Genomic DNA, 14486 nt, shown 5'->3' on the forward strand with positions numbered 1-14486 from the left:
AATATATGAACATCTCAATGACATAATGAATTTTTCCCCATTCTGGAGTCTGTCTGGTGACTCTGGGAATTGTTTACCTGCCGAAGCATCATAATTTCATGTGGTCCTACTTTTCAATTTGTTTTGGATTATTTTCTGTTCTATTGGAGTCAGAAAAAAAAGTGTCTACAGTCCGTCATTTGGGGAGACTGTTCTTCTAGGAAGTGAACTTCACAAGCATTCCTCAGCCCCTCCCCCACTGTATTCTGTGGAACCTGGAATTGACTAGGCAGCTTGTTTCCCCTCTTCCAGCCTCGTTTTTTTTTTAAATACTTTATTCAAAAAACAACAAAAATAAAAATGTCTTTGAGATTTCTCCCTCTCTTTCCTTGTCCAAAATGGAGTGGATTTTTCTCTGTTTCTGTGAGAATCTAGCTGAATCTACAGAAGGTAAAACTCAGGAAGCTAGGGGTGGGGGGTCTCCACAGCTGGACCTCCTGGAGTTTTTCTTTGTCAGATGCCACTCTGAGCCTCCATCGTCTGTGGACCACAGTCAAGACTTCCCACTCATAACAGCCTCTTGGAGAATGGTCCACACCTCTGTCTTGTGCATTTGGGCTTTGGCTCTGTGATCGCAGTTCAGTTACATTTCTAGGAAGCGTATAGGGGTTTGTTTGTTTGTTTGTTTAAATTTGTGAAACTTTTCACTTCTTAGGATAGAACCACAACATGTAAGCCAAGAAGAGCATTTTCCCCAAGTGTTATAAACATTTTTAAAAAACATTTTAAAACAACTCTATATCCATAGAGAATAGAAATAGTTTAGAAACTGTCTTGATTTGGTCCATTATCCCCTTAAGTTAACATTTCATATAACCAGGGTACATTTATCAAAGCTAGATAATTACCATTAACCAGTACTTTCAACAATTACCATTAACCAGTACTTTCAACAACTCTAGACTTTATTTACTTAGTAGTATGTCAGTTTGAAAACAACTTCGTTCAATGTTGTCATTTTACATTTCAATTAAATTATCATGTTCTAAAATAATGGCCTAGGGAGAAATTTGAAATACTCTTTTTCTAAAATGTGCTAATTGGCCCAAGTTGGTTTGCTGTTAGCTTTCTTGTTAGCTTTCTTCACAGTTTTATTTCTGTCAGGATTCATCTCAAGCAGTCAGCTCAGTGACTGTTCCCACTGCAGACGCCTTCCTGAGGACAGGCTCCACTCCCTCATGGTGGATCTTAAGAAGTTCACCAGGTATGCAAATCAAGCCTAGGCATTTCCTGAGGGAAAAGGCTGAGGAAGACAAGAAAATTCTGTGGTTTGAAAACTGGATTGTTAACTTGGTCAAGTTTCTGAAGTGCAGAAATCATGAACTGACTGTTGTTGTCATTGTTGTTTTCGTTGTTGTTGCTGTTGATGATGTTGTTGTTGTTGCTGCTGCTGTTGTTGTTTGTTGTTTTCATGGCTGGGGATTAGGACTAGAGCCCTCCAGATGCTAGACAAGACTCTGCCACTGAGTTAGATGCCCCAACCCAATAACTGACCTTTGTATATATACATAAGTAGGAAATGATGGGTAGAAATCAACGAAACACTCCCCAGAATTTCCTCTAGAAGGTTTCCATAGGCATATCCCCTCCCATGATTCTTGGTGCTAAGAAGTGTTTCCAGTGTCCTTTTCAGAGAAAAGCCAAAATCCAGAAATAGCCACATCCACAGTATTTCCGAGGAAGTGTGGAATAGATTGCTCTACCCAGTCCTCACTCAGAAGGATATAGCACTGCTCACTGAGCAATGATGGATGCTCTGGGTACAGAGCTGTGGGTAAAGGGGCAGCATGTAAATGAAGCCTGGGGAAGGACCAGTAGGAGACTAATTGCCACTATCCTTTGTAATCCATTCAAATGTCAGGCAATGCTATTACTCATGTAGTAAATATTTCCATGGATGCTAAGATTTTTCATACTTCGTGAGGTATCAGGAGTTATATATTTAATGTTGAAAATGAGGTTGGGGCACACTAAAAATGCAAAATGTTCTGGATTCTAGCAGGCCTAGGTTGAAATCCTGGCTCTGTGAGTCTCTAATTGAGTGTGACCTTTGGCAAATCTTCCCCTCTCTGAGTTTCATCTTCCCACCTCTGAAATATGGACATTTAAGAGTGCATGCATGTTATCTCAGAGCATGATGAGATGTGTGGTTCATCCCTCAAGAACATCAGAAGGCCATGCAAACACTGGACCAGTGGCAGATAAAGCAGACATACAAAGGTGAGAGCTGTCGCTGGGATGGGAGGCTAACATCCTACAACAGCAATAAGGGCTTTCAAAGCTTAATTAAGGTTGGATGGGATGCTTATGCCATGGGCAGTGAACTAAACATGGGCTGCCTTGAGACAAGGGGTGAAGCTCAAGTCAGTCTCTAGAAAAGACAAGGCCATGAGCAACAAGAACAGCCAAGAGGCAGCAGAGAGAATTCCACACAGGACAATAAGGCCTTCCTTCCAGGAAGATCTGATTTTTAGTGTCTAAGGTGAGTCTGAGTTTGTAGTCTGGACACATCAGTATCCTAACTTCACTATATAGGAAGCTCTTGGGACACTCAACCTCTCCTTACCTGTGCTCTGTGCTAGTGTTTGCTTTGATGTCATCCTCCTGCCCGTTCCTGGGTCTAGAAGTGTCCCCACTATTTTGATGGCAAACATTATCATGTCCTCTAGTTCATTGTATGTCTAGAATAAAACTTCTTCCTAACCCTCTACCACAGCCACTCTATATCTCTTGAGCCACAGACTGGTCTAGGAACAGCTCAAAATCACCCACTCAATGCTCACTCAATGAGGTCCACACCCAGTACCTACAAATACGTTATGTCATGTGGCAAAAGGTTGATTGTGATATGATCAAGCTCAGTGTTGTCTTGACAATGGACTGTCTGCATCGACTTGCTGTGCAAGGGCTTGTTTGTTTGGTTAGTTGATTTGGTTTTAGTTAGTTAGTTAGTTAGTTAGTTAGTTAGTTAGTTAGTTAGTTTTGTTTTGTTTTAATAAGGAAGGGGCAAGAGGACCAAAGTCAGAGAAGCAAGAGCCTGACAGTAAAAGTAAAAGTTAATGTGGTGACCCTGTCAGCCTCAGAATGTGGGCAGATTCTGGTGAGACCCATTTCAGACTGATGAGCTCTAGAACCTGTAAGACTTTAAGTTTATGTTATTTCAAGCTTCTCTGTTTGGGGTAATTTGTTAGAACAACAACAGAAAGCTAACATAGCTCCTAGTGTGCTACGATATCTCAATCCAGCCTCACTCACGGCACAGATTAATTACCCTACAAAACGTGAGGCTCTCCCCTCTGGTTACATCCCCGTCTGGCTCCTGGTTGCTACTAGGATCAGAACAACAGTCCTAGCATCACCCTGGGTGTCTGCCCTGCAGCACCCCTTTTGCTCCAGGAATCCCCCTCTCCCTCTGCTCAGCCCCATCACTGTGGGCAACTTGCTCTTGTTCGATCTGTATCCTCTTCCCCTTGGCCTGGTAATCCCTTCCTTGCCTTTCAGTTCTCACCTCCTGTCACTCTCCTCATCAAACTATGCTGACACACCAACTGGGTCCATGTCCTCTTCATGTGCTCTCAGTGTCCACAATTACTGTCCACCTCTAATGTTTCACATGTTCATAAATTGCCACGTGACCATGGCTCTCACACCATGCCGTGAACTTTGTGTGTCAGAAACTGTGTCAGTTCTCTACCTCAGGTTCTCCCAGGTCTGGCACAGGGCCTAAGTCACAGTGGGTACACAGAATGCACTTTAAAATGAGTGGCTGGATTAGTAAATGTCTAGCATTTAAAAATTTCGTTCCTTCAAAAACATGAAAAAATAGTCTCACCCCCTGAGGTATGTCAGATTCCAAGTAATTCCAAGGGCTCCAATCTGCCTGAGGTTATGGAGTTTGATCAATTTATACAGAACTGCTTCTTATTTTGCAAACATCCCCAGTGAGAGCAAGCAAGTGCTGTAGCCCAGAGGAGGCCTGAGGCCTTATGTTATAAAGTCAGCATTTCCCAGCGGTGCCAGCCTAGGCTCGGAGAAGGAGCTTGGGTATGTTATTAATTATTGCTCTATTCAGGCTGCTCCAAGTTTGATACTAATTGCTCAGTGAACAAACTGTAGATCCAGATAATCACCAAACCTAATGTGGCTCCTGTCATGTTTGAATAAATTAATACAAAGTAAACAGCTGCCTCTATGTCACTAGACAGCAGTGACTTTTCCCAGGTCATGAAACTCAGAAGATATGACTGCTCACTCACAGGAGTTGGCTGGTCCACTGGGTTAGCCTGGTGGGTAGATCCCACCCCAGAGCTTGGGGCCTTCATCACGCTGAGAGATGATGACTCCTCCCTGCCTATGCTTCTTTTTCTCCTGGGCCATCTTGAAAGTTTCTTTCATCTGTGTGATCAGTTAACAGTGGGCAAACATGCATCGATTAGTATAGAAGGGGATCCTGCACCAAGCCAGGAATTAAGTATTGGGTTCAAGCCAGTTTAAGCCCTGCCCTTAAATCAGGATGTCACTGTTATGTATTATTCAATATCTGGATGTCATTAAGGAGTTTCATAGGAATTGTGTCATTTAATGGTCATAACTCTCCAAAGAATTTGGAAACAATTCACACAATAAGTGAGAGGCAGAGAAAAGGTTTGAACCTGAGCATTCTGTCCCAAGAATTCTTAAGTTCCCCACACATCAACTTTATATCCTAACTATCCCATATTTATGCACTTCACCTTGGAAAAGTCCCTTTTCTGAACTCTGTTTTCTTTACCAGTAAAGATTCCTCCACCCACTCTGTGTCCAACATCATGATAGATGTTGACTTTACCCTTCCCCAAAGGTGTCAGGTACACAGGGATAACTTGCCTGGTTGGGTCACACAACTAGTAGGTGACAGGTTTGAAGCTTTGTTTGCTAGCAGTGTGGGATCGCTTTTCTCTCCATACTTGTTAAATCTGAGGATGGAAGGATGTGTTCGCAAGTGTGTTCACAGGCAGGTGGGGTTTGGGCCCACTACTTGGAGAAATACTGAGAAAACTGAGGCATGAACTCTTGCTTCTGCATGGATCTACATACAAACAGGAGCCTTGAATCTCAGGAAGGGGGCATTTACTGGTGGCTATCCAGATTCTTGCAAATGTGTGTTCATGTTTATTTCATACATAATTATAATTAAAAATACATAAATTCATATATATTTCCCATCAAAGAGAAAACACCTGTCTTAGTCAGGGTTTGTATTCCTGCATAAACATCATGACCAAAAGCAAACTGGGGAGGGAAGGGATTGAATATTCAGCTTACACTCCACACTGCTGTTCATCACCAAAGCAAGTCAGGACAGGAACTCACACAGAGTAGGAACTTGGACACAAGAGCTGATGCAGAGGCCATGGAGAGAGGCTGCTTACTGGTTTGCTTCCCCTGGCTTGCTCAGCTTGCTTTCTTATAGAACCTAACACTACCAGCCCAGGGGTGGCCCCACCCACAATGGGCTGGGCCTGTCCCTCCCACCCCCTTGATCACTAATTGAGAAAATGCCTTACAGCTGGATCTCATGGAGGCATTTCCTCAAGGGAGGCTTCGTTCTCTGTGATAACTCCTGCTTGTGTCAAATTGACACATGAAATCAGCCAGTACAACACCTAAATTAAAATTGTGCTAATCGTGGAGACTTGGGAATACACAAGCAAACCATGGCAGGACCTCTGTAGGCTAAAACGCTTGGGAGAATTTGTTCCTTGTTGGCAAGGGAACTAAGTCGTTTTCAGTGTTCAAAACCCACCACAGCCTGTCAGAAGGCTTGGCTCATTTTCTATTGCTGTGATGCACGCCATGACAATCAAGAGCAACGCAGGGTTTCAGGGGGAAGGGTTTATGTAGTTTCCAGGTCCTGATCACACTCAGTCAAGGAGGACTCAGAGCAGGAACTCGAGCATCAGCAGAGCTAGGAATCATGGAGGAGCTCTGCGTGTTGGCTTGCTCAGCCTTCCTTCTCATACAACTCAGGACCACTGTGGCACCAACCACAGTGGGATGGGTCCTCCACCATCAATCTTTACTGGAGAAAATGCTGCCCAGTGTTGCTTACAGACTTACCTGTCAGCACCATGGAAACAATGGAGGTTCCCTCTTTCCAGATGACCCTGGCTTGTGTTGAGTTGACAAAAACAAAACAAAACAAACAAAAACAAAAACAAAAACACCACCACCACTACCACCACCACCACTACCAACAACAACAAAAATAGCACAAAAAAGCACACCCAAATGTCTAACTAGGAAGTGTGCCCATTGAATCTAAAGAGTGCAGTGATCCTCCAGCTGACCTCTGTGTGCAAAGTCAGCACTGGTTTCAACCTCCGTTCTGGTTATCTTGACAGGTGAATCGTTAGTTCCTATCGTGGTTATCTTTGACAGTCAGCCTGGAGGGATAGAATCCCAGGAGGTTAGTAGAGCACCCCTCCAGTGTGTCTGTGAAGGTTTATTGAGAGAGGGTAAACCAAGGGGGAAAGAATCACTGGGAATGCTAGGAGTACAGTTCCATAGGCTGGAAAAAGAAGACTCTACTTCCTGTCCATGATTGTGAGGCACTTTGCTCTGTCATGCTCTCCTGCCTCGAGAGACCAAACCTTCTGCAACCCCAAACACCTGTCCATATCCCCTCAGTTATGGGTGGGAGTGAATCATGAACCCCTTCCCCACTTCCCCAACAAAACTTCCTACGTGATCAAAATACCAGGTTCCTTTCTCTTCAGGACATGATTTTTTATGAGTTCCACAGGACAAGTGCCATTGGTTGCCGGTGAAAATGTTCTCTTTCTATGGAGATTGGCAGAGTTTGGGTGATGTGCTTTTGTGAGGTCCGAGTTGAACCTCTTCCAGGACCTCTTGAATCAGACTCACAGGGGCAGTGATCAATGTAAAAGCAAGAGAAGTTTAATTTTGACATGTTGGGGTCCTCCCACTTCAAGGGGAGACGACCCAAGCAGACTCTGACAGGGAGTTATATACCTTGCAAACAGTTGAGGCAGAATTCAAACAATTGGGGCAGAATTTGTACAACAGTAACTAGGCAGGGTACTGTGTGCATTTGGTGGATGGAAACAACTTTCAGATCAGACTCAGTGTAACATTCAAGACTTTTCCCAAAGTGGAGTCAGTTGGAAGCCACAGGTAGCTTTGTGTGACAGTTTGGCTTGTAGCTGTTCTAAGAACTAAACCAGCTTTTTTCTTCCCGGATGGGAGGGGTCCTTGTGCTCGGAGGTTTGTGGTGGGAATTTTCCCATTGGCCCTAGATTGGCCTCAACTCTGACTCTTTGACTTTGAGTTTAGCACGGTGGCATTACGCACACCGTGTCCTTGGATCAAACAGACCTGGGGCTCTGAGCCACAGTTTGTTTTAATTTTTCATATGTGAAATAAATCTGAGTAGCCAACACTTATAGTAGTGAAAAATAATTAGGTAAATGAAGTCATGGATGTCATGACTAAATATGGTTCCAAGCATTTTCATCCATCAATAAATTGAATGGCATATGATCTTTTACTATTATCATGAGCTTTCTGCTGTTTTTTTTTTTTCCTGCACAGGATCTATGTCAGGGAAATACTCATTCCTCAGTTGCAGAGCATAGCTCTGTTTCAGAGCCACTTGGTTCTGAGCCACTAATCTACGTCAGTCCATTCAACAAGTTCATGAGCCAGGCCAACAGGTTTTGATGTGGGTCTAGGCCAGGCCCTGTCACTTACATACCGTGCATCTCAGGATCCAACTTCAGCATGTCTGGGCTTCATGTTTCTTCTTTGAACAGTTCCGACTTTTTTGCCTGCCTGGCATGGCTTGCCAAACTGCAGTGTTCTTCAAAGGGCCTGTGGGCCTGAAGAGCAGTCAATGGGCACAGAAGTGTGTGCTTGTAAATCAGGTGTGTGGTTTTCACAGTGGAGGAAGAAAAAGCAAAACAAGGAATTTTCTAGGCCTTGAGGTTTTCTAGGTGTTCCCAACAAAGGAAATAAAAGAGGGAAGTATTTCAACCATCTGGAGCTGCGTATATATGACCACCAACATGACATGCTCTTCACTGTACGAGCTATGGAGGAGAAGATGTATTTGGAACCATGTTAACTTTGCAGGTTGAGCCTCTGGAATGTGCCGGTCCTGTACGTTGTGCTTCCTTCTCTATACAGTAATCCTGTGAGGAATATATCCTCCCAGCTGCGCAGGAGAAAGGACATGCGTTGTGAGGTGGAACAATTCGCCAAATGTGACATCATCAGTGACCAGCAGAGTCTGATTGGATGTTGAGTCTGTCAGGATCCATTGGAATTCTTAGCATGTTGCAAGCACAGCATTTCTAGATGGCGAGATACACAAACATGGTATGGGAGAGAAGCTTCAGGGATAAATCCAGCAAGGTGAAAAGTTACACAGTGCTGAGGGTGATGTCTCTGTATCCGGAATCAGATTGCTGATTGCCTGGACCACAGCACCATCTTTCTTCTCTCTCCAGAGTTGCCGCTGCAAAACATTAAGTCATCTCGCTGTCCAGCATCCTTCTGTCAACTGTCACGAGCCATGCAATGGCATTTCAGTTACTGATGAGTCACATGTATGGCACACTACTCCCACAGAGTACTGAAACTGGAAAGATCTCATTTACTGCCGACCTTGTGCTTTCTGTGTGTTATAGTGTTCAGGGCATTCTGCGCAGGATTTTTAGCTCAGTCAATGGCTGTACCGTAGAACTCAGAGTGTAGTAAGGTACAGTATCTAGCCTTGTGCAGATGCCTTTTATGGTGTTTACACAATGATTATATTGCCTATAGCCTTAATAATACACTTGACAGGATGCATTTCTGTCATTAAGCAAAGCATGGGTATACTCTCAAGGAAGCATCCAGTCAGAAAAAACCTATCCAAGGTCATTTAGACCATTACTTTGATCAAATACCTCCCAGGCAGCTAAAAGCCAGAGCATCTCACAAGGATCTGCAAGGTTGCCTCACCCCAGTGCTGGTCCTGGATATCTTGCAGATATCAGCTCCCTCCACTCCTCCCTTCCCTTCTGTTCCCTCACCCCATGCCCTGCCCTAACCCTTGCTGTCCTTCAAAATGGCAGCCAAGATCTATCTTAGGGACATTTGCATATCTCCACAGCAGAATGCACTGAAGATGCAAGGCGTTGTAGCACAACACTGAGTACATTGTCCCTAGGTACTAGGAGGGATACTCAGCTGGTCATAGTCAGCTCTAGGACCAACAACACTATATGTGGGTGTGGCCACTCCTCTACTGAAATGTATTTGTCCTCATAGATGCTAAAATTCCTTCCCAGTGAGAGACACAGCAATGTCTATCCCTTCTCCTAACATCCCAATGACATACTGAGGCACAATTACACCAAAGTTCATTCTGGAAAACCAATGATTGATTATATTGGGCTTCCTTACAGAGCATATATGAGGGGTAGTTGTAAGAGTGTGGCCACTTCTCCCCCAAGTGGACACATCTGGAGTTCTTTACCCAGCAGGGTTGAGGGTTTCCCCATGGCCAGAAATATGGAACAAACCACACACACACACACACACACACACACACACACACACACACACCCCCCACACACACACACACCCCACACACACACACACACCACACACACACACACACCACACACACACACACCACACACACACACACACACACCACACACACACCACACACACACACACCACACACACACACACACACACACACACCACACACACACACACACCACACACACACACACACCACACACACCACACACACACACACACACACACCACACACACACACACCACACACACACACACACACACCCCACACACACACACACACACACCACACACACACACACACACCACACACACACACACACCACACACCACACACACACACACACACACACACCACACACACACACACACCACATACACACACACACACACACCACACACACACACACACCACACACACACCACACACACACACACACACCACACACACACACCACACACCACACACACACCACACACACACACACACACCACACACACACCACACACACACCACACACACACACACACACACCACACACACACACCACACACACCACACACACACACACACACCACACACACACACACACACCACACACACACACACACACACCACACACACACACACACCACACACACACACACACCACACACACACACCACACACACACACACACCACACACACACACACCACACACACACACACCACACACACACACACCACACACACACACACCACACACACACACACACCACACACACACACACCACACACACACACACACCACACACACACACACACACCACACACACACACACACCACACACACACACACACACACCACACACCCCACACACACACACACACCACACACACACACACACACACACCACACACACACACACACCACACACACACACCACACACACACACACACCACATACACACACACACACACACACACATACACACACACCACACACACACACTCCTCCTTGGCCATGCACAAAGCTGTCAGTTGGTACAGAGGCAGCTGGATACTCAGGAGGGTGAAGGAATGAATTGCTAATAATCGCAGGCGGGATGGTTTTTTTCAAAGTGGCACAGATAAATGCCTTAACATGGCAGTTGCTGTTACTTGGAGGACAGACACTCACTATACCAGGTGTATACATTTCCTGCTTCAATCCAGGTCACAGGATGTAGCTTGAATTTTAGAAACCACCATGGAGAAACAACATTTTACCATAGGCATCAGAAAACTCCTGAAAGGGTTTACTCAGGTCCAGTTGGCAGTTGTTCACAAGTCTATTCTGATCAGTGGCACAGAACCACCTTAGAAAAAGAAATCTGGGTCCTTTTCCCTAGCTCTGTCACTCACTCTCTGTGTATCCTGGGCCTGTTTCCCCTAGGACTCCATTTTCCTACCTTTAGCCAACACAACCTAGGTGAGTTCTTTGGTCTTTCCCTCTCTGTAAAGTTCCATTCCACTCCATCCCCACGTCTGTATCTCCTCAAACACATACAAGAAAGGGGGGCAGAGAGTAAAGATGCCTTCGAAGGATACCTGGTGAATTCTCATGACTTCTCTTTTTTTCCTCCTTAGGTATACAGTTTTGCATAGTGGTCAACACCAGGAACTGGAGAAGTTGCCCATACACAATGACCCAGAGTCCCTGGAATCATGCTTTTGATTGAAGACGTGGCTTGCCCTTTAGCGGTTCATCCCCATCTGTGTCTGCATGAACAGGTTACTCTGGAATCACTCCTGACTCTGGGCATCACCAGTGAAGCATGAAGCATGGTGAGGCAGGGTCCGGTGAAGGTGCACAGAGGACAGCATTGAGTGGGACCTGAACCCAGCACATTAAGGATTTCAGAACTGTGTGGGGATTTGAGATGTCATCAGACCCAGTGTCTTACCCAGAGCCCAAGTGGCACCTCCCATTCCACGCTGACATGTGGTCAGTCTTTGCTCACACCTCTCCAGGGGCAGGAGCTCACTACCTCCTAATGTGGTGGGGATGCTCTAATTGTGTGGAAGTTCAGTCATTCATTGGTGGACAAGTCTCGCTGTCTGGCTTCTGTAGGGGCACTGCAGTTGGTCTTCTCTCTTAGGTGAACACCTCCCATCTCCTCTTCACTCTGGACATCCTCTGGACGTACTTTGGTGGGCTCTAGATGTCGGTCTGGAAGCTCTGAAGTATTGACATGGAAGGAATAGGAATTTTTGGTTTACAACCATTAACCCCTCTCTCTCTCTCTCTCTCTCTCTCTCTCTCTCTCTCTCTCTCTCTCTCTCTCTCTCTCCTCTGTCTCTCTCCATCTCTCTGTCTCAATTGTCTGTCTCTCTCTGTCTCTTTGTCTCTATCTCTCTGTCTCTGTTTCTCTCTCTGTCTCTTTCTCTGTCTCTCTCCATCTCTCTGTCTCTATTCTCAGTGTCTCTGTCTCTATCTCTCTGTCCCTGTTTCTGTGTCTCTGTGTCTCTGTGTCTCTGTGTCTCTGTGTCTCTGTCTCTGTCTGTCTGTCTGTCTGTCTGTCTGTCTCTCTCTCTCTCTCTCAACTATAGCATACCATTTGAGGTAATAGTTCTCCTCGAGGATAGATTTTTAAAGACTCTACTGAGGTTTTGCCTTTGAATCTATTACCTAGAAGAAGAAGCTTCTACAGAGCTGGTGTGTGTGTGTGCGCGTGTGCGTGCATGCGTGCGTTCGTGTACAGTTGCCATTTTTCTACTGTCACTGGCATGTCAGCAATTGGGTTATTTAGAATGAATCTCTGTTTACTTCCCTTCCATGACAGTGGATGAGGACCCTGTTTGCTATGGATGTGGACAAATAACAGGTTTATTACTCAAGAATTAAGGCGTGGAGACATGGGGCCAGAGAGATGGCTCAGTGTTGAAGGGCATTTGTTGCTCTAGCAGATGACCTAGGTTTGGCTCCCAGCACCCACATGGTGTCTCACAATCATCTATAACTCCAGTTCCAGGAGATCTGACAGCTCTTCTGACTGCCAGAGACTCCTGCACACTCATGGTGCACATACACACATACACTCAGGCACACACACACACACACACACACACACACACACACACACACACAACATGAAACAAATTCAAATAAATAAAAGAATTAAGAAGGGAATCTCATCTGATCCCTTGAACGTCCTTTTAGGAATGATCAGGGTCCTGCACTGAACAACCCAACAGTTGGTTCTAGGCTATTTTCTGTTTTGAGCAAAGAATACACCCATTTTTTTCTGTATCTGGAACTGTCATTGACCCCTGACTGCCTGGAAAGCTACTGTGGGCTCATATTTAACACATTTTGCAAACTCCAAGATGTTTTCTATGCTAAACCATCATCACCTTTGTCATGGTTATACCTTGAAAAGAGAGAAGAGCTGAGACTCTGAAGACAGTCTTTCTTCTTCCTTTCTTCCTTTCTTTCCTCCCTCCCTCCCTCCCTCCCTCCCTCCCTCCCTCCCTCCCTCCCCCCCTCTCTCCCTCTCTCTCTCTCCCTCCCTCTTTCTTTCTTTCTTTCTTTCTTTCTTTCTTTCTTTCTTTCTTTCTTTCTTTCTTTCCTTCTTCCTTTCTTTCTCTCTCCTGACAAAGGCCAGTTCCATTTTCTGCCGGTGAAACAGAGGGGATGGGGAAGGTGAACGTGGCCTGGCATCCTTACGCTGTGCACATTGCAAGGTCAGGTTGTATCAGGACGCAGCATCCAAAAGTTTTCCTTGCCCTGTTTTAACTCTTCATTCTTTCTCTCTTCTCTCTCCCCCATGCCCATCCTTATCCCTTCCTACCCTTCTTTTATCTTTACAAGACAAGGTTTTTCATAGCCCAGGCTGCCCTCAAGCTCACTGTGTAGCTGAGGCTGAGCTGAACCCCCGATCTTCCTACGTCCATCTTTCTAGTGTTGGGGTCACAGGCTTGAGCGGCCACACCAAGTTCTATTTGACTTTCTATTTCCTGGAATGACAGGCCACAATTGCTCCTTTGTCCTTGTTCAATGTATGAAGGAAGACCTCATCATCTGCCTTCCTTTTCCCTATCTTCAGACACAGTGAGAAAGGGTGGGCATCTCCCACAAAGGGATGAAGTGACCACCTATCTAGGTTTAACATTGGAAGTCTCATACACGGAGACACTCTACAGCCCTTGGCAAGTTAAAGATAGTCACCACCCTTATGGGACCCTCTTAGTAAACCTCTTAGAGCTGAGTCTTCCTATACTAAAATCTAGTAAACCACTTAAAGCTGAATCCCTTTCTGTCTTTCCATGAAAAATAGAAGGGACCAGGAATGGCAAGGCATGGGGGAATAACCCAAATTCAAAGTCATAAGACAAGACTGTATTCATTCAATCTGCAGAGCTGTTAGCCTAGCCTTGGTTCCATGGCTTCCAAAAATCCATATGATGCATCATGAGTATAGAAGACTCAGAGGACACATAGTTGTCCAGGGTTTAAGGAGACCTAAACTTGCCCTCTTCTCAAGAACATTCCCTTTCAGGAAGCCTGTGGAGTTAAAAGATGTTACTCAGGAAGACAGTGTTGTGATCCAGCTACTCTGGCCAGATGAACATGGGAAACCACTTGGATGTTCAATGAAGTCTATGTCCATGCCTGAGATAAATGGATTCACTGTGCTCTCTCTCCACTTGACTTTGCAGTCTGTAGGAATGCCCGGTCCTGAAGATCCCACCCCAACTCGTTGTTGAGACAGACTGATCCAAGGCTCAGAGGCCCTCATGAAAGAGAAAATGAATGTTAGTTCTTTGCCCTTGCCCTGGAGCTGACTTGGTAAGGCCCAGTTTAAGGCCTGGGCCTTGAAGGAGTTAAG

At 45.3% G+C, this 14486-nt stretch overlaps 1 protein-coding gene across 4 annotated transcripts in view; it reads left to right on the forward strand.

Annotated features, from left to right (window-relative positions):
• The window catches only part of Htr4 (5-hydroxytryptamine receptor 4), a 185314-nt gene extending 172527 nt beyond the window's left edge, over positions 1-12787 (forward strand). For all 4 annotated transcript variants that reach the window (XR_015642115.1, XM_087592189.1, XM_087592192.1 and 1 more), the window contains one exon: positions 11245-12787. Coding sequence is in view for 3 of the 4 variants with exons in the window: in XM_087592189.1 (XP_087448315.1) it covers positions 11245-11332 (88 nt within the window). In the remaining variant the exon portion in view is untranslated. The remainder of the gene's footprint in view (positions 1-11244) is intronic.
• Positions 12788-14486: the final 1699 nt, after the last annotated feature.

Source organism: Rattus norvegicus, chromosome 18 (genome assembly GCF_021556685.1).
Source record: "Rattus norvegicus strain SHRSP/BbbUtx chromosome 18, alternate assembly SHRSP_T2T, whole genome shotgun sequence".
NCBI lineage: Eukaryota > Metazoa > Chordata > Mammalia > Rodentia > Muridae > Rattus > Rattus norvegicus.